At 30.7% G+C, this 22519-nt stretch overlaps 2 protein-coding genes across 10 annotated transcripts in view; one reads left to right on the top strand and one right to left on the bottom strand.

Annotated features, from left to right (window-relative positions):
* Positions 1 to 12499, top strand: part of LOC112639450 (poly(ADP-ribose) glycohydrolase ARH3-like) — a 21869-nt gene extending 9370 nt beyond the window's left edge. The window contains exons 3-4 of the mRNA XM_025413347.1: positions 12117 to 12256; positions 12482 to 12499. Coding sequence (XP_025269132.1) covers positions 12117 to 12256; positions 12482 to 12499 — 158 coding nt within the window. The remainder of the gene's footprint in view (positions 1 to 12116; positions 12257 to 12481) is intronic.
* A 13-nt stretch (positions 12500 to 12512) lies between these two features.
* Positions 12513 to 22519, bottom strand: part of LOC105251526 (titin) — an 83889-nt gene continuing 73882 nt past the window's right edge. For 8 of the 9 annotated variants that reach the window (XM_025413328.1, XM_025413327.1, XM_025413330.1 and 5 more), the window contains 20 exons: positions 21928 to 21972; positions 21620 to 21736; positions 21319 to 21471; positions 20804 to 21167; positions 20194 to 20509; positions 19818 to 20106; positions 18137 to 19358; positions 17839 to 17999; positions 17389 to 17679; positions 17143 to 17284; positions 16759 to 17028; positions 16229 to 16674; positions 15806 to 16108; positions 15550 to 15704; positions 15314 to 15464; positions 15129 to 15206; positions 14907 to 15011; positions 14619 to 14816; positions 13749 to 14054; positions 12513 to 13611 (listed from right to left, as the gene is read on the bottom strand). In XM_025413328.1, the coding sequence (XP_025269113.1) occupies positions 13409 to 13611; positions 13749 to 14054; positions 14619 to 14816; positions 14907 to 15011; positions 15129 to 15206; positions 15314 to 15464; positions 15550 to 15704; positions 15806 to 16108; positions 16229 to 16674; positions 16759 to 17028; positions 17143 to 17284; positions 17389 to 17679; positions 17839 to 17999; positions 18137 to 19358; positions 19818 to 20106; positions 20194 to 20509; positions 20804 to 21167; positions 21319 to 21471; positions 21620 to 21736; positions 21928 to 21972 (5315 nt within the window). In that variant the 3' untranslated portion in view covers positions 12513 to 13408. The remainder of the gene's footprint in view (positions 13612 to 13748; positions 14055 to 14618; positions 14817 to 14906; positions 15012 to 15128; positions 15207 to 15313; positions 15465 to 15549; positions 15705 to 15805; positions 16109 to 16228; positions 16675 to 16758; positions 17029 to 17142; positions 17285 to 17388; positions 17680 to 17838; positions 18000 to 18136; positions 19359 to 19817; positions 20107 to 20193; positions 20510 to 20803; positions 21168 to 21318; positions 21472 to 21619; positions 21737 to 21927; positions 21973 to 22519) is intronic. The other variant, XM_025413325.1, reaches the window with a different exon arrangement.

Here is a 22519-nt window from a genome sequence, read left to right on the forward strand (position 1 = left end):
TTACATAAAAGAGTATAAAAGATTATGTTGTGGTATTTCGATCATCGATCCTTATTATAACATTTCTTTATGATATTAGAATATAATATTATAATTAAATATATTTCGATTCAAAGCTTTAAGTTTCTCAATCTTTCTAAATACACAATTTAATCGAAAATCGATGAAATTATAGGGATTTAAAATATTAAATTAATCACTTCGATAATTGCGATTTTTACAGACAATAATTATTAATTTAACATTTAGAATTACAAATATATTTCATACGTTACTTTATCGTTCTACTTGATAATTTAAATATAATTTGGGATATGAAAGAACGCGAAGTAAAACAATCGAATTATAGACGCAAATAATTAGCATTACAAAAGTCTGCGTGAATTGTTTGATAAATAATCAATTTCAATCAATAAATTAAAATACTTTCATAATTTAATATTTTACGTTAAGGTATATTTTATAATATATAAAATATTTCGGTAACGAATTATCGATAACATGATGTTTGATTTTAGCAATATAAAATATAAACAGTAGCTCGCTATAAGGTGCCGCTTTGTCATCATTCGTACGGTGACTCTCGAGTAATAAAGTAGTGGTAAGAAACGCTTTGCAAATTGTAATTTTTTTACTAAACATGATTACAATTAGTATAGAAACATAATTTACTATAAATTTTAATAAAAATTACTTAACTAAAAATTAATTAGCGACATGAAACAGTATAGCAACGATCGAATTCTTTATCAAATCGCAATCATTGATTACCGCGATTAAAAATTTAAATAGGATATACATAAAAGAGTATAAAAGATTATGTTGTGGTATTTCGATCATCGATACTTGTTACAATATTTCTCTATAATATTAGAATTAAATATATTTGATTCAATGCTTTAAGTTTTCTCAATCTTTCTAAATACACAATTATTCGAAAATCTATGAAATTATAGGGATTTAAATATTAAATAATCACTTCGATAATTGGATTTTTACGACAATAATTATTAATTTAATATTTAGAATTACAAATATATTTCATACGTTACTTTATCGTTCTACTGATAATTTAAATATAATTTGGGATATGAAAGAACGCGAAGTAAAACAATCGAATTATAGACGCAAATAATTAGCATTACAAAAGTCTGCGTGAATTGTTTGATAAATAATCAATTTCAATCAATAAATTAAATACTTTCATAATTTAATATTTTACGTTAATGTATATTTTATAATATATAAATATTTCGGTAACGAATTATCGATAACGATGTTTGATTTTGGCAATATAAAATATAAACAGTAGCGCGCTATACGGTGCCGCTTTGTCATCATTCGTACGGTGACTCTCGAGTAATAAAGTAGTGGTAAGAAACGTTTGTATACTATAATTTTTTTACTAAACTTGATGACAATTAGTATGGAAACATAATTTACTATAAATTTTAATAAAAATTACTTAACTAAAAATTAATTAGCGACATGAAACAGTATAGCAACGATCGAATTCTTTATCAAATCGCAATCATTGATTACCGCGGTTTAAAATTGAAGCAGGTTATACATAAAAGAGTATAAAAGATTATGTTGTGGTATTTCGATCATCGATCCTTATTATAACATTTCTTTATGATATTAGAATATAATATTATAATTAAATATATTTCGATTCAAAGCTTTAAGTTTTCTCAATCTTTCTAAATACACAATTTAATCGAAAATCGATGAAATTATAGGGATTTAAAATATTAAATAATCACTTCGATAATTGCGATTTTTACAGACAATAATTATTAATTTAACATTTAGAATTACAAATATATTTCATACGTTACTTTATCGTTCTACTTGATAATTTAAATATAATTTGGGATATGAAAGAACGCGAAGTAAAACAATCGAATTATAGACGCAAATAATTAGCATTACAAAAGTCTGCGTGAATTGTTTGATAAATAATCAATTTCAATCAATAAATTAAATACTTTCATAATTTAATATTTTACGTTAAGGTATATTTTATAATATATAAAATATTTCGGTAACGAATTATCGATAACATGATGTTTGATTTTAGCAATATAAAATATAAACAGTAGCTCGCTATACGGTGTCGCTTTGTCATCATTCGTACGGTGACTCTCGAGTAATAAAGTAGTGGTAAGAAGCGCTTTGCATATTGTAATTTTTTTACCAAACATGATTACAATTAGTATAGAAACATAATTTACTATAATTTTAATAAAATTACTTAACTATAAATTAATTAGCAACATGAAACAGTATAGCAACGATCTAAATCTTTATCAAATCGCAATCATTGATTACCGCGATTAAAAATTGAAGCAGGTTATACATGAAAGAGTATAAAAGATTATGTTGTGATATTTCGATCATCGATCCTTATTATAACATTTCTTTATGATATTAGAATATAATATTAGAATTAAATATATTTCGATTCAAAGCTTTATGATTTCTCAATCTTTCTAAATACACAATTTAATCGAAAATCTATGAAATTATAGGGATTTAAAATATGAAATAATCACTTCGATAAATGCGATTTTTACAGACAATAATTATTAATTTAATATTTAGAATTACAAATATATTTCATACGTTACTTTATCGTTCTACTTGATAATTTAAATATAATTTGGGATATGAAAGAACGCGAAGTAAAACAATCGAATTATAGACGCAAATAATTAGCATTACAAAAGTCTGCGTGAATTGTTTGATAAATAATCAATTTCAATCAATAAATTAAATACTTTCATAATTTAATATTTTACGTTAATGTATATTTTATAATATATAAAATATTTCGGTAACGAATTATCGATAACGATGTTTGATTTTGGCAATATAAAATATAAACAGTAGCGCGCTATACGGTGCCGCTTTGTCATCATTCGTACGGTGACTCTCGAGTAATAAAGTAGTGGTAAGAAACGTTTTGTATACTATAATTTTTTTACTAAACTTGATGACAATTAGAATGGAAACATAATTTACTATAAATTTTAATAAAAATTACTTAACTAAAAATTAATTAGCGACATGAAACAGTATAGCAACGATCGAATTCTTTATCAAATCGCAATCATTGATTACCGCGATTAAAAATTGAAGCAGGTTATACATGAAAGAGTATAAAAGATTATGTTGTGATATTTCGATCATCGATCCTTATTATAACATTTCTTTATGATATTAGAATATAATATTAGAATTAAATATATTTCGATTCAAAGCTTTATGATTTCTCAATCTTTCTAAATACACAATTTAATCGAAAATCTATGAAATTATAAGGATTTAAAATATGAAATAATCACTTCGATAAATGCGATTTTTACAGACAATAATTATTAATTTAATATTTAGAATTACAAATATATTTCATACGTTACTTTATCGTTCTACTTGATAATTTAAATATAATTTGGGATGTGAGAGAACGCGAAGTAAAACAATCCAATTATAGATGCAATTAATTAGCATAACAAAAGACTGCGTGAATTGTTTGATAAATAATTAATTTTAATCAATAAATTAAATACTTTCATAATTTAATATTTACATTAATGTATATTTTATAATATATAAAATATTTCGGTAACGAATTATCGATAACGATGTTTGATTTTGGCAATATAAAATATAAACAGTAGCGCGCTATACGGTGCCGCTTTGTCATCATTCGCACGGTGACTCTCGAGTAATAAAGTAGTGGTGAGAAACGCTTCGTATGTTATAATTTTTTTTGTTAAACACGATTATGATTAAATGTGAAACATAATTTGTTATGAATATTAATAAATATTAAATAATTAAAAATTAATTAACGCCATGAAACTGTAATGCAACGATAAATTTTTATCGAATCGCAATCATTCATTATTGCGATTAAAAATTGAAACAGATTATGCATAAAAGAGTATAAGAGATCATGTTTTGATATTTCGATCATCGATGCTTATTATAATATTTCTTTATGATATTAGAATATAATATTAGAATATAATATTAGAATTAAATATATTTCAACCAATGCTTTGAATTTTCTCAATTTTTGTTAATTAAATACACAATTTAATCGAAATCTTATTATACAAATTTAAATTTATATACTATATTTCAAAATAAATTCTAAATTATATATATATTTTATTATATATTATATATTATATTATTAAATGGAATGAGAATAAAGGATTTGAGAGCTTTTAGTCTCACTCCATTTAATTATTTTTTACAGAGAGCTTATTAATTACAATTATTATATTATATTATATTATATATAAAAAAAAATTATATATAATATAACCCTCCCATGGGGTACACCTTGTCGTGGTGGGAGGGCTTAGTACTTGGATGGTGCCTTGAGATTTATTTTAAATTTTTCTATTTACGATAAATCTTATGGTTCCTGAAAGGGAAGCTAAGTACCCTTTCGCGTCGTCGGTGCCGTCAACGTGCCGCGGACGGCTGCGCTTCGTAACCGCGTTTTCGCGTTATAGTATTATCGCGTTATCGCGTTTTCGCGTTTTCAAAATCCCAATTTCGTTTTTATCAACGAGTCTCTCCTTCCGACGCCAACTAACTGGGATGTTTCATCGAGTCGTTGCTTTGCGACGTACTCGCGCCTTGTGCAACGTGGCACTTGGTGATGCCGGCCGCGCAGAACGTAGGTCCAGTACAAAATGTACATGGGCGCGCGGGTTCGATGCTTCGCGCTCGATCGGCTTAGTGATGAACACGCTCTGCTTCGTCAATTGATTTGGCCCGAATCGGTTAGAACTCGATCGATTGTTCGAAATGGTCGTCAATGGGTCCCTTCTCTTTGCTCGTCTACTCTACAGCCACACGCCTAGCGTGTGTTAACCCTGTCGAGGAGTCGAGTGGATTCCCCTAGGCACGATTTTCGCTCGGTAAAAGGGGTTGCCTCCCTATTTTCTAAATTGCTGAATGTTAGCTTTTAAAAAATATGGGTATCCTCTTCTTTTACCGTCTATCAGCCTTGTGTACTACGCTAGTGATATAGCATCCGTGCGGGTCACTTGAAATCGTGCTTAGCGGGTCCAGGTTCGATATGAGATAGGATAATTATGCGCGAAAAAGAGCTGGTGAACTTTATTTTCCTCTATTCCGTCAATCGTTTCGTCTTCTTTCCGGTTCGGGCCTAATCTTTGCTCGTTGTATCGTTGCATTCCCGACCTGTTGGCTCGAAATTGATTCTCGCGAAATGAAATGGGATTTTCGCTCGTACCGAAACCGGGAGTGTCGGACAAAGTATATATATATTAAATATATACATCGCGCGACAAAATTTTTATTCGTACCGAATTAGTGCGGGAGTGCCGTTTAGTATCGCGCGAAAAATAACGAAAATAGCGATATAAAAATATCGCTCGTGTGTGCGGGAGTGCCGTTGAAAGTATCGCGCGTCAACAACATGAGAGGAGGAGGAGGCCTGGGAGAGGCATCTTGCATCAGCGGAGCAACCTGATGGTGAATATTTATTATTTGTATATCAATTGTTATAAATCGTACGCATAATAATTCGATCTTATTATTTAAATGAATTAAAGAGAAAATTAGAGAGAAAGATTTTTATAAAAGTTATATAAAACTTTTTAAAAAACTTTCTTAAAACACAGTTTTAAAATTTTATAAAAATTTTCCACACGTGTTTATCTCTGCTTATTATTTTACACATCGGATATAAAATTCCGCGCGATAAAAATTTTTTAAAATATTGATTGCATTTTGTGAGCATTAATATAAATGAATTTTATATTTGTATGTTACAGACAACTAGCTTCGATAACAACAACTCCGCTGTTGCGCATCAGTGCCGGTGAGTGAGAAAAACTTTTATTTAACTTTAAGGTAACGGATTCGTAGAGATTGTAGATGTAGATTGTAGATTGTAGATTGTAGATTGTAGATTGTAGATTGTGAATTGTAGAGTAAGTCCGTTGCCTTAAAATGGATGAGCTAGGATAGATTAAATTAAATACCTTTTAATAAATTCTTTCGAAATGCTTTGCATCTATTGCGAAAATATATTGAAGTATTAATTTAAAAAAGAGAATCAAGAAAAGAAATTTTTTTTTGTAAAGACTTGACTAGTTTATTAAATCAAGAGCACGCATTAATAATTTTAACAATTTTATCAATTTTTGATACTACTTCATTCTTATAACGCGCACTTATTTTATTCTAATTTCTTATATCATAGCTCATCCATTGTAGAATTTGTTTGTAGATATTGTTTTTAAATTTTACTTTAACTTAAAATAAAGCCAAACGATTAATTAATTAAATAATTTGTAATATCATAAAAGTTATACACGTACATGAATTTTATATTTTATTAGAAAATATAGTATATAGAAATTTGTAGTAATTTGGCTTTATTTGAGTTAAAATAAAGTTATATTCAAATATTTAAGAAACGATCGTAAAATCGAGTGATCGTTACGATGAGCGTGAAATATTTACGCTCATTTGCCGGTAATTAATCGGCAAAAGAAGGAGTGTTTATCTCCTTTTTCGATCTCTGATTAGAGATCGAGCGAGAAAGTGGCCAGAATCAACGAAAAGTAAGTTCAATTGGCCTGAAGAAAAGCTTTACGTACAATAGTACGTAATGTCGGACATTTATTCACGCGGTTAGGGCATGCAGTTAGAGAATGTAATTAGGGCACGTAATTAAAATATGCGTGATTAGAGATAGGCTTTCCTCGAATAATTTCACTTAATCGAGGAATAGGATTGTTAGGGCTATTAGGTGATCATTAAGATTTTTTAATTTTCCATTCAAAAAGTAGAGGATTATTAGGGCTATTATGTCATTAATTTAGCTGATTTTATATTATGTATCTTTTAAGGAATCAGGAAATGTAGATTTAAATAATATTAGGGAAATCAAATTAATAAATATTTCAATAATTACGAGGGTTGTTTGATAAATTTGGTAAAAAAGCAAGTAAAACACATTGTTTTGGAAAAAATCTACGTTATTTCTCAACATAGTCTCCATTGAAGTCTATACATTTAGTCGTACGAGATTCCAATTTTTTAACCGTCGAAAAAATAGACTGTCTCAATACTTGCAAAATACTCGTTGAATTTCACGGAAATTTACCAAACTTATCGAACGACCCACGTATATTATTAATATTAAGAACTTTTAAGGGATCAATATTTTTTTAGTGTTATTTTATAGGTATTTTATTTATATAAGGATGAAAATTAAATTGTTAACACTCTATAATTTGTATAGTAATACGAATTTTTTTGCAAAATTTTATGTACTTATGTAATACGAAATTTATGTACTTATATGTAATTTATGTACTTATATGTAATACGAAATTTTAAATGAAAAATTTAACATACAAATTTATATATTAAGCTATTTTTTAGTAATATGAATAATAAATTTCGTATATTTATGAATTTATAAGTTATTTTTAAATATAGAAATTGAAAGATTTAATATAGAATTAAGAATGATATTAAAGAATAGATATTAAAGAATGAATAGAATTTATAGGAAAAGATTTATTATTAAAATTTCAAAAAAAATTTTAATCTAAATAATATTTTTAAATAATAACTTTTCGAAAATTTATATATTCATTTATTTATATATTTATGGTTTTAATTTAAATAGTAATTTTTACAAACTTTATGTATTTATATACTTATATATACATTTAAGGTTTTAGTTCAAATTATAATAATTTTTATATAAAATTTATAAGTTTATTTTCTTATATATAGATGTTTGTGTATTTATGTATTTAAAGTTTTAATTTAAATAATAATTTTTATATAAAATTTATATGTTTATTTTCTTATATATAGATGTTTGTGTATTTATGTATTTAAAATTTTAATTTAAATAATAATTTTTATAAAATTTATATATTTATATATATTTTGAGATATATATAATTTCATTAATTGTATTTCATTAATTTTATTTATATAAATTTGTCTAAACAGCTTATAGTATTAAAGTTTAATATCGAAGATATTAAGAAAATTATTTTTTTCAGATATTTGTGAATATATATTGAATGTATATAATATTGAATATAGTGAATATTATGAACATATAATAGGATAGTAGTTTGTTAGGGCTACTCCATATAATGCTCCTTATGCATATGGTTCCGGGGACTTGTGCGTTGGAAGACTAAGGATAGGCGCGTGGGGTTTTTAGTTGGTAGTCCCTGCCGTTAAAATGGCGGCGGGGAGAGCCCAACACTACCCCGACGGGACCGTTAAATAGGTCCCGGCGGGGTGTGCATAAGGCGCATTTTCCCCACGTAAAAAAAAAAAAAAAAAAAATTGTTAAATTATGTTGTATTACATTTCCAATTATATTATATTTTAATAATGAATTTCAACAATGAATAACATAATATCCGACATGAACAATACCGTCCTAATGATTTTGTTTTACGGTCTTGTTATGCAAATTTAAATTTATATACTATATTGCAAAATAAATGCTGCAATTGTATATATTATATTATATATAAAATTATATATAATATAACCCTCCCATGGGGTACACCTTGTCGTGGTGGGAGGGCTTAGTACTTTGATGGTGCCTTGAGATTTATTTTAAATTTTTCTATTTACGATAAATCTTATGGTACCTGAAAGGGAAGCTAAGTACCCTTTCGCGTCGTCGGTGCCGTCAACGTGCCGCGGACGGCTGCGCTTCGTAACCGCGTTTTCGCGTTATAGTACTATCGCGTTATCGCGTTTTCGCGTTTTCAAAATCCCAATTTCGTTTTTGTCAACGAGTCTCTCCTTCCGACGCCAACTAACTGGGATGTTTCATCGAGTCGTTGCTTTGCGACGTACTCGCGCCTTGTGCAACGTGGCACTTGGTGATGCCGGCCGCGCAGAACGTAGGTCCAGTACAAAATGTACATGGGCGCGCGGGTTCGATGCTTCGCGCTCGATCGGCTTAGTGATGAACACGCTCTGCTTCGTCAATTGATTTGGCCCGAATCGGTTAGAACTCGATCGATTGTTCGAAATGGTCGTCAATGGGTCCCTTCTCTTTGCTCGTCTACTCTACAGCCACACGCCTAGCGTGTGTTAACCCTGTCGAGGAGTCGAGTGGATTCCCCTAGGCACGATTTTCGCTCGGTAAAAGGGGTTGCCTCCCCATTTTCTAAATTGCTGAATGTTAGCTTTTAAAAAATGTGGGTATCCTCTTCTTTTACCGTCTATCAGCCTTGTGTACTACGCTAGTGATATAGCATCCGTGCGGGTCACTTGAAATCGTGCTTAGCGGGTCCAGGTTCGATATGAGATAGGATAATTATGCGCGAAAAAGAGCTGGTGAACTTTATTTTCCTCTATTCCGTCAATCGTTTCGTCTTCTTTCCGGTTCGGGCCTAATCTTTGCTCGTTGTATCGTTGCATTCCCGACCTGTTGGCTCGAAATTGATTCTCGCGAAATGAAATGGGATTTTCGCTCGTACCGAAACCGGGAGTGTCGGACAAAGTATATATATATTAAATATATACATCGCGCGACAAAATTTTTATTCGTACCGAATTAGTGCGGGAGTGCCGTTTAGTATCGCGCGAAAAATAACGAAAATAGCGATATAAAAATATCGCTCGTGTGTGCGGGAGTGCCGTTGAAAGTATCGCGCGTCAACAACATGAGAGGAGGAGGAGGCCTGGGAGAGGCATCTTGCATCAGCGGAGCAACCTGATGGTGAATATTTATTATTTGTATATCAATTGTTATAAATCGTACGCATAATAATTCGATCTTATTATTTAAATGAATTAAAGAGAAAATTAGAGAGAAAGATTTTTATGAAAGTTATATAAAACTTTTTAAAAAACTTTCTTAAAACACAGTTTTAAAATTTTATAAAAATTTTCCACACGTGTTTATCTCCGCTTATTATTTTACACATCGGATATAAAATTCCGCGCGATAAAAATTTTTTGAAATATTGATTGCATTTTGTGAGCATTAATATAAATGAATTTTATATTTGTATGTTACAGACAACTAGCTTCGATAACAACAACTCCGCTGTTGCGCATCAGTGCCGGTGAGTGAGAAAAACTTTTATTTAACTTTAAGGTAACGGATTCGTAGAGATTGTAGATGTAGATTGTAGATTGTAGATTGTAGATTGTAGATTGTAGATTGTAGATTGTGAATTGTAGAGTAAGTCCGTTGCCTTAAAATGGATGAGCTAGGATAGATTAAATTAAATAACTTTTAATAAATTCTTTCGAAATACTTTGCATCTATTGCGAAAATATATTGAAGTATTAATTTAAAAAAGAGAATCAAGATAAGAAAATTTTTTTTGTAAAGACTTGACTAGTTTATTAAATCAAGAGCACGCATTAATAATTTTAACAATTTTATCAATTTTTGATACTACTTTATTCTTATAACGCGCACTTATTTTATTCTAATTTCTTATATCATAGCTCATCCATTGTAGAATTTGTTTGTAGATATTGTTTTTAAATTTTACTTTAACTTAAAATAAAGCTAAACGATTAATTAATTAAATAATTTGTAATATCATAAAAGTTATACACGTACATGAATTTTATATTTTATTAGAAAATATAGTATATAGAAATTTGTAGTAATTTGGCTTTATTTGAGTTAAAATAAAGTTATATTCAAATATTTAAGAAACGATCGTAAAATCGAGCGATCGTTACGATGAGCGTGAAATATTTACGCTCATTTGCCGGTAATTAATCGGCAAAAGAAGGAGTGTTTATCTCCTTTTTCGATCTCTGATTAGAGATCGAGCGAGAAAGTGGCCAGAATCAACGAAAAGTAAGTTCAATTGGCCTGAAGAAAAGCTTTACGTACAGTAATACGTAATGTCGGACATTTATTCACGCGGTTAGGGCATGCGGTTAGAGAATGTAATTAGGGCACGTAATTAAAATGTACGTGATTAGAGATAGGCTTTCCTCGAATAATTTCACTTAATCGAGAAATAGGATTGTTAGGGCTATTAGGTGATTATTAAGATTTTTTAATTTTCCTTTGAAAAAGTAGAGGATTGTTAGATTGTAATAGACCTAATCTAACCTCTCTGTCTCACATGTTGAATGTAAATACTGGCATGTGCTAGGTGAATTTTATCATGCTTTAAAAATAATTAATTATTAGTGTAATACATTTTATTATCATAGTATATTAATCATATTAAATGTATGCAATGATGTAGCAATGGTATAGTTTTACTCGTTTTAATGAAGAGCATAATATAATTGGTTAGATTAGATTAACTTAATCAAAACAAGCTGCTGTGATGAGGCATTTAACGTGGTAGCATAAATTTGACGAATGTGCAGCTATTGATGTTAAATAACATTTGTGGACACATTTTTAAAGTAATCGTGGATTTTGTATCTCATCTCAATTACATAAAACTAAATTATCAAATATTTATATATTCCACATTAATGTTATTCATTACAAGAATTATATTAATTTTTTTATATCTCAATCGTATTCAACCACATTATTTCATTGATGAAGCTTTTCATAGACAATATGATGCTGTGCATGGAATTTTAAGCAGGTAATACATGGCATAAAAATAATTTGCTTTTAAGTATTGCATACAATTCTCAAAAATAAATCAAATTAAATTATTTTTAGTGGGTTCCAAAAATTATTATATTGCCAGATTTGTGTCTTATTACAACTGCGATGTTATCACCTTTTAATATGCAGTATTACATGCATAAGATGTATGAATTTATTTGGAATATGCCTTTATCTTATTTATAAAAAAATATTGCAAATGAACAGAGCGATGGAATAATTGATTAATACTTACACTGGCCTACAATATTATCCTTTTTTCATCATTTTGATGCTTTTTTTATTATACAGATGTTATATCTGTAAATATAGCACTCGTAATATTGTTTCTAACACCAACATAAGTACACAAAAATGATAGAATTTGCATGTAATTACATTATATTTATATAAATCATAAGAAAGAGAAAATAAAATTAAAGTTGAAACAAATTAAAATAATATTATATAGGTTTAATAGCTGTACTTGTTCGTCAAACAAATATCATTTGGCTTGGCTTCCTTACTGTAGAACATGCAAGATTACATATATTTGATAATAATATGGAGTCAATCCCGCCACAAGTGCTCAATACTCCATTGCACTTTCATGTAAGTAAAATCGAAAAATTTCCGCTCCTTTTTTTATGTATATGTAAATTATATATACATAAATTGTATTTTTTAAATGCAAACAAACATTTTTGTCGTAAATAATATTATCTATATAGAAGGGATTTTTTTAAAGATTTTCATTTTCAACGAATACATATTAAATTTTGTAAATAACATCAATCAACGTTTTTATATTTAAATTTGTGACTTTCATGCATATAGGATTTGTTACAAATTTAAAAATACTGAATCATAATTTATAATAATTTAATCGATAAAATATTTTACAATATAAATCATGTGAAGTATACGACGCGTCGTTGGTTAATTACAATGATGTTATTGGCACCTATATTTTACGTCTCATTTATCAAATACGCGTGGTATTTCTTCATTTCATTAATCTTGATGTATCGATCTTATTTTTATGATATTATCAGAATTAAGCATATGATGATAATAGTAACAAGAAACAGTAAATATACATTATATGCTTGAAGAATAAATACTAAAATTACCATCGCAAACTGTGGCTTTGTCTTATGCAAGTAGAAACGAACATTACGTAGTCACGTAATATATTATATAAGTACATCATTAGAAGTGTAGAATACCAAGTTTTTGGAAAATTCTGGATATGGAGATATCTAACGCATTACTGTCTCGCTAAATCGTGAATAAAACTTTAAGAATGCCGAGTATATGAACCTTTGCTAATCTATAGAACATAAAATTTCTGAAACTGTGCACGAGCATAAAATTTTCCTAAAACGATGAAACGCACTAAAACAAAAAGCGAATTGTTCGTGTACGATATTTAGTACATTTCCTGAGTGTTCGGATAGACATTAAAGAGAAGATTACTTTATCCTGACTAGATTAGCACTCTATAAGCACTCGTCCAGTCTCTCGTGTCGAATCTTAATTTCTATTTGCTACACATAAGTTGGTTTTATAAGAGAACTAATCCATGGCACTGTCGTCATTGCACTGATAATTCGGCACAAATACAGATTCATTATTACAATATTATTACAATTCTAATAAAGTAGAGAAAAAAATTAAATATGTGCGGAAAAGATCGATTATATTTGTTACGGCTACGAGATATAAATGTGTTCAAAATTATATATATACATATACAAATGCTTATTCAAACAGCTGTTTAGCATAGTGCCAAATGCGGAAAAAGTACTCGTCTTTCCTAAGTAATCTCGCTCTCGCGTATGAATGTATATCGGCATCCATATTATGTTCCCGCAACCACGAACTCGTATTTTCCGTACTGAAGCTGACCGATGCAGTCTCGCCCTTGTCCATAGCTTCAGCGATCGGTTCCACGAATGACAGTTCTGTCGAGGAAACAAAAACTTAGTTGAATTTGTACTTGTTGCGGTAATAAAAGAATAGATATTTAAAATCAAAAAATCTCGTTCAAGCGACGAGACAAAGAGTGGAAAAATAATAAGAGATAGTGGAGAGATTGTACCTGAGCTCGGCACGATGTTAAAAGGTTCTTCCGATTCCAAATGATCGCTGAATCCAATCTCGTTTCGTGCAAAAATTCTCACGAGGTATTCGTGATTCTCTTGCAGATCACGAATGTTCAGTTTCTGGATGTCTGCGCTCACTCTGCCTACCTCCATCCACATGGTCTTCTTCGCATCTCTGATAGCGATTTTGTAACCTTCCAAAGGTGCACCACCGTCCGATTCGGGTCTCCCCCATTCGATTACCATCGTATTCGCCGCGATTTGCCTCATTTCTAACGGAGCGGTAGGCGGAGATGGAACGTCTATGAAAAGATTAAAAATAAAACGATGTATAGATCGTATAATTATTTACTACATACACTGAGGAAAAAATTATCTTGAAATAAAAAAATTTTAGTTGACTCAAGAAAGCTATTTTTTCGGTGGGTACTAATCACGTATTCACTTGTATTCAAAACGTCTGTTTGTTTAAGTTAAGTATTTATTTACTTATGTTTAAAAAAATATATATGCTTAAAAAATATAATTTTTAATTAAATATTTTTATTTTAATTTTACAAAATATTTATTAAAATGCATTTTTTATTCCCAAAAATTTTTAATTTTTTAATTTTAAAAAATAATATACTTAATTTAATAAATTATAGTATATATTTTACGATAATAGTATTTAAATATAAAAAATATATAAATGAAAATAATGTACTTAATATAACATGCATATTTAATTAAAATTAAATACTTTTGCTTAAATGAAATAAACAATTCCTTGCATTTAAAGCAAAAGTTTCAAGAAAACAAATTTATTTGATTTAAAAAAATTTTTCCCTCAGTGTAGTAATAATTTAACGGTAGCATAAGCTCACTGGCATGAGTTTTCAATGTGACTGGCTCGGAATTGGTCGGTGTGCTAAGTCCTACGCTATTTTCGGCAAAGATTCTAAAGAGAAATTCGCTCTCTTTCAAGTTCTCTACCCAATATTGATTTGTTGTAGCGTCCAAAGTAACAATCTTTGTCCATCGAGCACCTTTTCCGATTAATGGCCTTTTCTCAATTATATAGCCTGCAACAAAATGAAATATTTAGCAATATTAAAATAACATTGAAATAAAGAATATCAAAGTTTTGTGCTATTTCACATGTGCTAATTCACCTGTTAATTCTGATCCTCCTGTGGTAGCGGGTGGTGACCAACTAAGAGTGACGCTTTTGCTTGTAACATTGGTCGCTCGAACATTTAGAGGGCATGAAGGTGGTGCTAAAAAATATATTTAAAATACGTTTATTGCATAATGTTTTATCTTATATCATAACAAATTATATTTATAATAACAGAAAAAAGAAGAGCAAAAATAGCAGGATATAAGCGACTTACTCTTAACGACGACCATTTTTGTGGACGGAAATATCCCTAATAGCGCATATATGCTGTTTTCTGTGAGCTTTATTATTTCTGAGCAAAAGCGAAAGCGTTAATAATTAAGCGACATTTCGGAAGTTAATAGATTGAGAAGGAGGAATAAGCGAAAGAGATATTTAAAGAATAGTTAATCAACTCACTCGGTCGTTTTCCGGCTGTAATCGCTTCTTCTACTTCATACGGAGGACCAGTACCGACGCTGTTTTTAGCTGTTATTCGGAAATTGTACGATGTATCCGTTTTCAAATCGGATATAATAACATTTGTGACGTCCCCTTTTGTGCTTGCAACCTGAAAAAGTATAATATACGAAAATATTCGCATACAATTTTGATTGTAATGCCTGTGATGTGGTGAAAATGAATAAGGTACTAACTCTTCGCCAAGCTTTCTTTGATGTCTCTTTTATTTCGACAATATAGTCTGTGATAGGCGTACCACCGTCATTCTCTGGAGGTTCCCATTTGATCGTGAACGACGTTTTCGTCATTCCAGAGACCTCGAACGGTCCTCTTGGCGGGCCCGGTGGTTCTATAGATCAAATTAAAGATTTAATTATTATTTCTTTTTAATTGAATTGTTATAGCGTTATATTTTTTTTATTATCAAAATCATTAAAATCTTTTTCTTACCGAATGAAGTCCTTGTTCTAATTGGCTCGGATTCCAAAGCATCTGAAGCTCCAACTGCGTTTGTAGCGACTATTCTAAAGAGATAATCGACGTTTTGCTGCAATTTCTGCGCGCAGAAATTTTCGACTTCTTTGTCGACATCACCCACTTTTGTCCAAACTTTTTTACTTGCTTCGCATTTCTCGATGGTATATCTTTCTAGTTCTGCACCACCGTCATCGATCGGCGGTTGCCATTCTATAGTAACGCGATCTTGTCTGATTTCTTTCGCGATTACTGGTCCCTGAGGTTTGCTCGGCTTATCTACAATGTTTATTATCAAATTTAATTTTAAATAGTTTATTTTGTTAGTTATCAAATATCCAGAGTTATTAAAAGAAAAAGCAAAAGAAAAATCATGAAAAATATATAAAAGATATCAACCTATAACACGAAGATGACATTCGATCGATGAGCTACCGGCTTCGTTTGTCACATTCGCTGTATAGACAGCTGTATCATCCCTGACGAGCGAAGAAATCGTAATAACAGATGTATCTTCCTCAGTCTTGATGGAAATACGTTTGTCAGTTATTTTTTTATTATTCATTGTCCACGCCACTTTCGGTTTTGGGAAACCACTGAAGTGTATTTCGACCCTCCATTTGTCGCCTACTGTTAGTCTCTGATTCGTAAAGTTTTCATCGCAAGTAATCTTTGGAGGTTCTTGAATCTTTAATTGACACGATGTTTCCGCCGTTCCCGCATCATTTTGTGCTTTAACCGTGAATGTGGCCGACGATGTCTCTGTAGTTTTTCGAATCGTATACTTGGCCACGCGGTTTTCGTATGTGATGTCATTGTCTTCGAAAATCTTACCATCCTTCAACCTAGAAGATGATTTCCGAAATACAGTTTGAGAGTTTAATTACTATAAATGGCATATCTAGTTTAAATAAGAAAAAGGGATGTACCATGCAATATGTGGTGTCGGTATACCACCGATTATGCAAGAAAGTGTGACGGTTTCTCCTAATCCGATCACGATGCTCTTGAGCGCTTCTAGGATGGTTGGCGGTTCAGACGCTAATAATTTGGAAATTCTTAGATATGGCGTATTCGGCGATGGCTCGCCTGATCCGACTTCATTGACTGCTGTCACACGGAAGGTATATTCCTTGTCAACGGTCAAATTCGTTAGCTTGTACGTGGTTTCACTTATTGTTTCGGTGATTCTGCTCCACCTAAGAAATCATATAATTTTATAATTCATATAATTTCTTTACATATTGATCAAGTTGTGGAGAATTGAATAAATATTTATTAGTAATAATTTATTAAATTCATAAATTACTTACGAAGATTCCGTCTTTTCGCGATATTCCAAAATGTATTCCACGATCGGAGAATATCCATCTGAATCTGGTTCCTTCCAGTGGAGAGTAACACTGTTGTCGGTTATTTCGAGAGGTTCTGGAATTCCTGGTGCTCCAGGTAACTCTGTAATAAATACATTAATTGTATGTGTACATTTCTTTTTTCTTATTTTACATATTCTTTTCGAAAAATTATTCGAATATTCGATATGATAGATGAATACTTACGCACGACGACAATATTGATTTCTATACCATCTTCTCCATGAGGATTAGTTAATTGTAGATTATAATCACCGAAATCTGTTTCTTGTGCATCTCTAATTGTTAAGACGGCTGAGCATTCGTCGACGGATGTGAGGATTCGTTTGGATTTTTTAAGAATGCGGCCATTGACAGTCCACTCATCAATTGGAGTTGGCGTAGCCGTAAATTTCACAATGACATCAACATCGTCACCTTTCATTGTTTTATATTTTCTAGGCGTGTCGGGATTGATTTTAGGCGGTGTTTCGATAACTAAAACATAATTGATATATATATTATATTGAATTTTGTTTAAACTTATAAAAGAGAACAATTATTAGAAAAATATTAATATATTTAATATGATTCAAATATAAATAATGGATTTACAATTATACGTAACATAAGGCGGCGCAATGTATAAAAATTTACCTTCAACTTTTAATCTGGATGACGTTTTTACGTTTGCCACGATGGCAGTATATTCAGCGATATCTTCGGTAGTGCATTTTTTAATAATGAGTTTCTTAACACTTCCTTCATCGATAATGAGATATTTCGAAGATTGTGTGCAATCGATTATTTCGCCTTTCCTATAAATTTTATATAATATATATATCAAGTACATACTTGTTTCAATCGTCAATTGAAATTATTAAAAATGTTTGTATATATGTAGGAATCCTTATTATATTTTTTTCGTACTTTTATGACTGAAAAATCGACTTACTTTAACCACGTTACTGGTATATCGGCTCGTGACAATTCAATGAGGAATGTTGCATCGGTGTTGAGAGGCACTAGAGTAACATCTGGCAATTTTTTAATAAAATCTACTTCAGGCTCTTCAACCGTTAATCTAGCTGACGAAGTTTGATCGCCAACTTGACAAGAATAGATTCCCGCATCTTCCATTTCCGTGTCGTAAATTTTCAGTTTTTGCCTCTTGCCATCGATCGACAATCGTACGTGCTCGGAGAATTGCAACTCCTGGCCATCTTTGAACCAGCGTATTAAGGCGTCACCTTTCGTTAATTCTATATCAAAGGTCGCTTTCTCTCCTCTGGCTATAGTTATATCCTGCATTTTCGTAATAATCTCCGGTGGCAATTCAATGACCGTAACTTCTGCCGTACATTCTTCATCCGGAAGGGCGCACGTGTATTCCCCTTCGTCATGAACGGATGCGTTCCTGATAAGAAGCTTTCTCACGGTACCATCTTTCACGAATTCTAATTTGCCTTTGCTTGGTGTTAATAATTCGCCGTCTTTTCGCCATGTAACATCCGCCACTTGAGACGTGATCTCGACCTCCAAAATCGCCACACCGCGTTCTTTTACTTCGAAATCTTGCAGTTTTTTGACGAATTCCGGTTTGGTAGCTCGAATGATAACATTGCTGGACGTCACCTGGTCCTTGACCGTACACTTGTACGTACCTGCGTCGGAAAAGCCACTCTTCTTAATAAGCAATTTATGTACGCGTCCTTCTTGAATTATTTCGCGATGATCCATTCCGCTAATCTCCTTGTCATTATGCCACCACACTGTAGAGACGGTATGCGATGTCTCGCAACTCAGTTCCAGAGTTTTGTATTCGTTGACTGTGACTTCGTTTTGCAATTTTTTTGTGAAAGAGACTTTAGCAACGTCTACCGTGACTTTTGCGCCATGTGAAGTTTTCCCAACCGGATTACTGGCGACACATTTATAATCTCCAGCATCAATTTCAGAGTCTGCGTTTTTAATTTCGAGTAGAATGTTTTCACCGTCGTAACTTTCTATGATATTAGGAGATTTGTCAAGCGGCTTATTATTTCTGAGCCAAGTAACTTCTGGGACAGGATTTCCAATTACTTTGGCGGTTAATTTAAAGGTACCCTTTTCAGGAACAACTACTTCTTGGAAACGTTCAGTGAACAAAGGAGGTTCTGGTGCACCACTCGGTACTTCTATATTTTGTAAAAAAATGTAATAGTATCTCATTATCATAATATAATTTTTTATATAATATTATTTACATTATTATAATATAAAATATATCATGTAAATAGATATATAGTTGTGATAGTATAACGACACAAATGCATATCATACCCTTAACAAACGAGATGTGTTTATCGTTCATACATTGCTGAAAGCTAATAGTGACTTGTAATTTGGAGTTAACTGAAAGCACATTAGTAAAGCATTTTGTAATATTATATCTAATAATCTCTCTTCTCTCTGTGATATTTTATTAATTGAGAAAACATTAAATGCGAGTCATTTTTTTAATTTGTACAATTTTCGATTAATGTGATAGAAAAGATATTAATTATTGATTAATTTGAGAAAGCAAATTAAGAGAAATTATGAAAAAGCGATTAAAATACTTAATGCAAAGAGATATTTAGTATTATTGATCTTACTTTCAACAGTCAATATAGCTCGAGTCTCAGCTTTGCCCACATCATTGATAGCTATGACCGAGTATTCTCCACTATCTACTAGCTGAGGCTGAATTAAATTCAACGTATTGACATGTCCATCCTGTCTTGATGGCATGTCCTTTATTGGTTTCCCGTCTTTATACCATGTTATTTTTGGTGATGGATTACCGACTATTTGAGTTGATAAAACAACAGTCTCGCCTTCTTTGACAACATGGGATTGCAACGGTTCCAAAATTTCGGGCGGTTCGCTCTTTCCAGTTTTTACCTGTTTCACAAAAAAAAAATAAGTTAATTATATTACATATAATGTATGTAGAAAAATAAGGTTTATAACTTTGTATTGTCAACCAACTTTTACGGGAATATCGATAGTGGCTTCGCCTTCTCTATTCTTAGCGACAATCTTATATCTTCCTTCTTGCTTCTTTTGAATTTTGGTAATTTTTACGACACTACAGTACATGTGCATATCGCTTTCGGTTGCGACTACGATATTTTGCTGGCTAACCACTTGAGAATCTTTATAATACCACATTATTTCTGGTTCCGGTACAGCGACCAATCGGCATTCCAATATCACATCATCACCTTCATTCACATATTTCGCTTTTGGTTTTCGAGAGAATGTTGGTGGAATACCCTCTAATATATCCGCAAGAGATGATTCTCTGAAAGAACATTGTCACATTAATAATTATTAAGAATAAAAAATTATAAAAATATACATATATGCATATATATATATATATATATATATATATATATATATATATATAACATGTAAGTTATAACAGTTATATTGTTGAGTGGGAAATTACAACTAACAGTTATATAACTGTTACTTGGTGTTTGCTGGGTGATAATAATAATATGATGTAATTTGTAATATTAAAATAAGCTGTCATTAAAAAGCTAATCTTTATCAGAGTAATTTGTTCCAAAGAAGTTTAAGAAGTACATACCTCGAAAGACTTTTCCTCGACAAACCAGTAACATCGGATCCGTGATCTGATAAGGGAGCCTCGACGATAAGTTCAGTAGTGCTAGATGCAAATCCTGCAGCATTTTTCGCGACGCATGTAAAAGTACCAGCATCTTCGGGAAATACTTCTCTGATTATTAAAGTGGCAACGTTATCTTCATCGTAATACATTTGAAAATCAATAGAAGGCTTGATAATAGCCGTCTGACGGAACCAAGTTATTTGTGGTCTTGGTATGCCTTCTACTTGGCACTCGAATTGAACAGTATAACCATCTAGCGTGTGGATTGGTTGCAATTTTTCGATAAACTTTGGTGCTGAGGCTTTTTCTCCTGGAGCTGGCTCTAAAAAGTGCAACATTTGATGTTAATATTTTAAAAGCAACGTATATTTTATAATAATAGATTTTATAAATCTCATAAATGTTTATAATAAAAGTAGTTTATAATAATCAATAAATTTCATTTTTAATCAGTTTTGCAAATAAATACTCACTTTCAAAGATTGGCAATCTATCAATCTTTTCATGCAATTTTCGTTGCAAATAAATAGTATAATGCACTTCATTTAATAAATATTGTGCCGGTACCCAACCCTTCTCTTCGGTCAAATGTTTCTTTACAAACCACCAATCTTGATTAGTATGATCTATAAAAAGTAAATATTGCATAAAATTTCAAAAAATATATATGTATTAATTGGAAATATATTTTTATATATAATTATTTTTATATATAATTTTATACATAATTTTATATATTTTATTATATATAATTTAAAAAAATAGAATTCTCACCGATAATATAAACTTTTTCTCCTTCGACCAAGTTTATAGCTTCTTCTGTTTCAGCCACATAAGAACAAATTGAGAACATTGTATCACCATCACGAACAACATATTCTACTTCGTCGACTGAAAATCATTAATTAATTATTTAAAGTAAAACAATTCAAAATTTTACAAATTATATTTTATGAAGTATATATTATCATAAAATAAGTAAGAAATATATATATATATATATATATATATATATATATGTGTGTGTGTGTGTGTGTGTGTGTGTGTGTGTGTGTGTGTGTGTGTGTGTGTGTGTAACGAACCTTCTTCGATTTCTTCCTCTTTAGTAATACTGAGAGAAGCTTCTTCTGCAATATTATATTATAAATATTAAACAAATGTCGATGTATGTGCGATTGCTTAGTACAATCAAAATATAGTAGAAGACGTTTTAAGCGAATAAGCTTAAGCGAATAAGCAAAATTTATCTACCTTCTTCTTAGTCTGCTATTTTATTTTATATTTTAAATAGGTATTTTTATACTAATTACGTAAATACAAATAGTCATAAATTACGCATATATTATATTTATAAAATAAATTATAACTACTACTACCGATATGCTTTTCATACGCGGTGGATTAGTGAAAGACTTAAGGACAACAGAAAAATTTTTAAAAAGAAGTACGTCAGAAAGGAGAGGACAGGTAAAATATGAAAATATAATATACAAGGTATTTTAACTGAGACGCTATAATATTTCGAAAATAATGCAAAAAAAATGTTTCACGTAAAAGTTGTAGGGTTTGGAGGGGGAAAAAGATAGGGATATTAGTTTGATACTGTAAATGTTAAGGCTATATGAAGGTAAACCTAATTTTTTAAAATTGGAAATATCTTAATTTTTGTTCATA

This window comes from Camponotus floridanus, unplaced genomic scaffold (assembly GCF_003227725.1).
Source record: "Camponotus floridanus strain SB8 unplaced genomic scaffold, Cflo_v7.5 scaffold65, whole genome shotgun sequence".
Lineage (NCBI taxonomy): Eukaryota > Metazoa > Arthropoda > Insecta > Hymenoptera > Formicidae > Camponotus > Camponotus floridanus.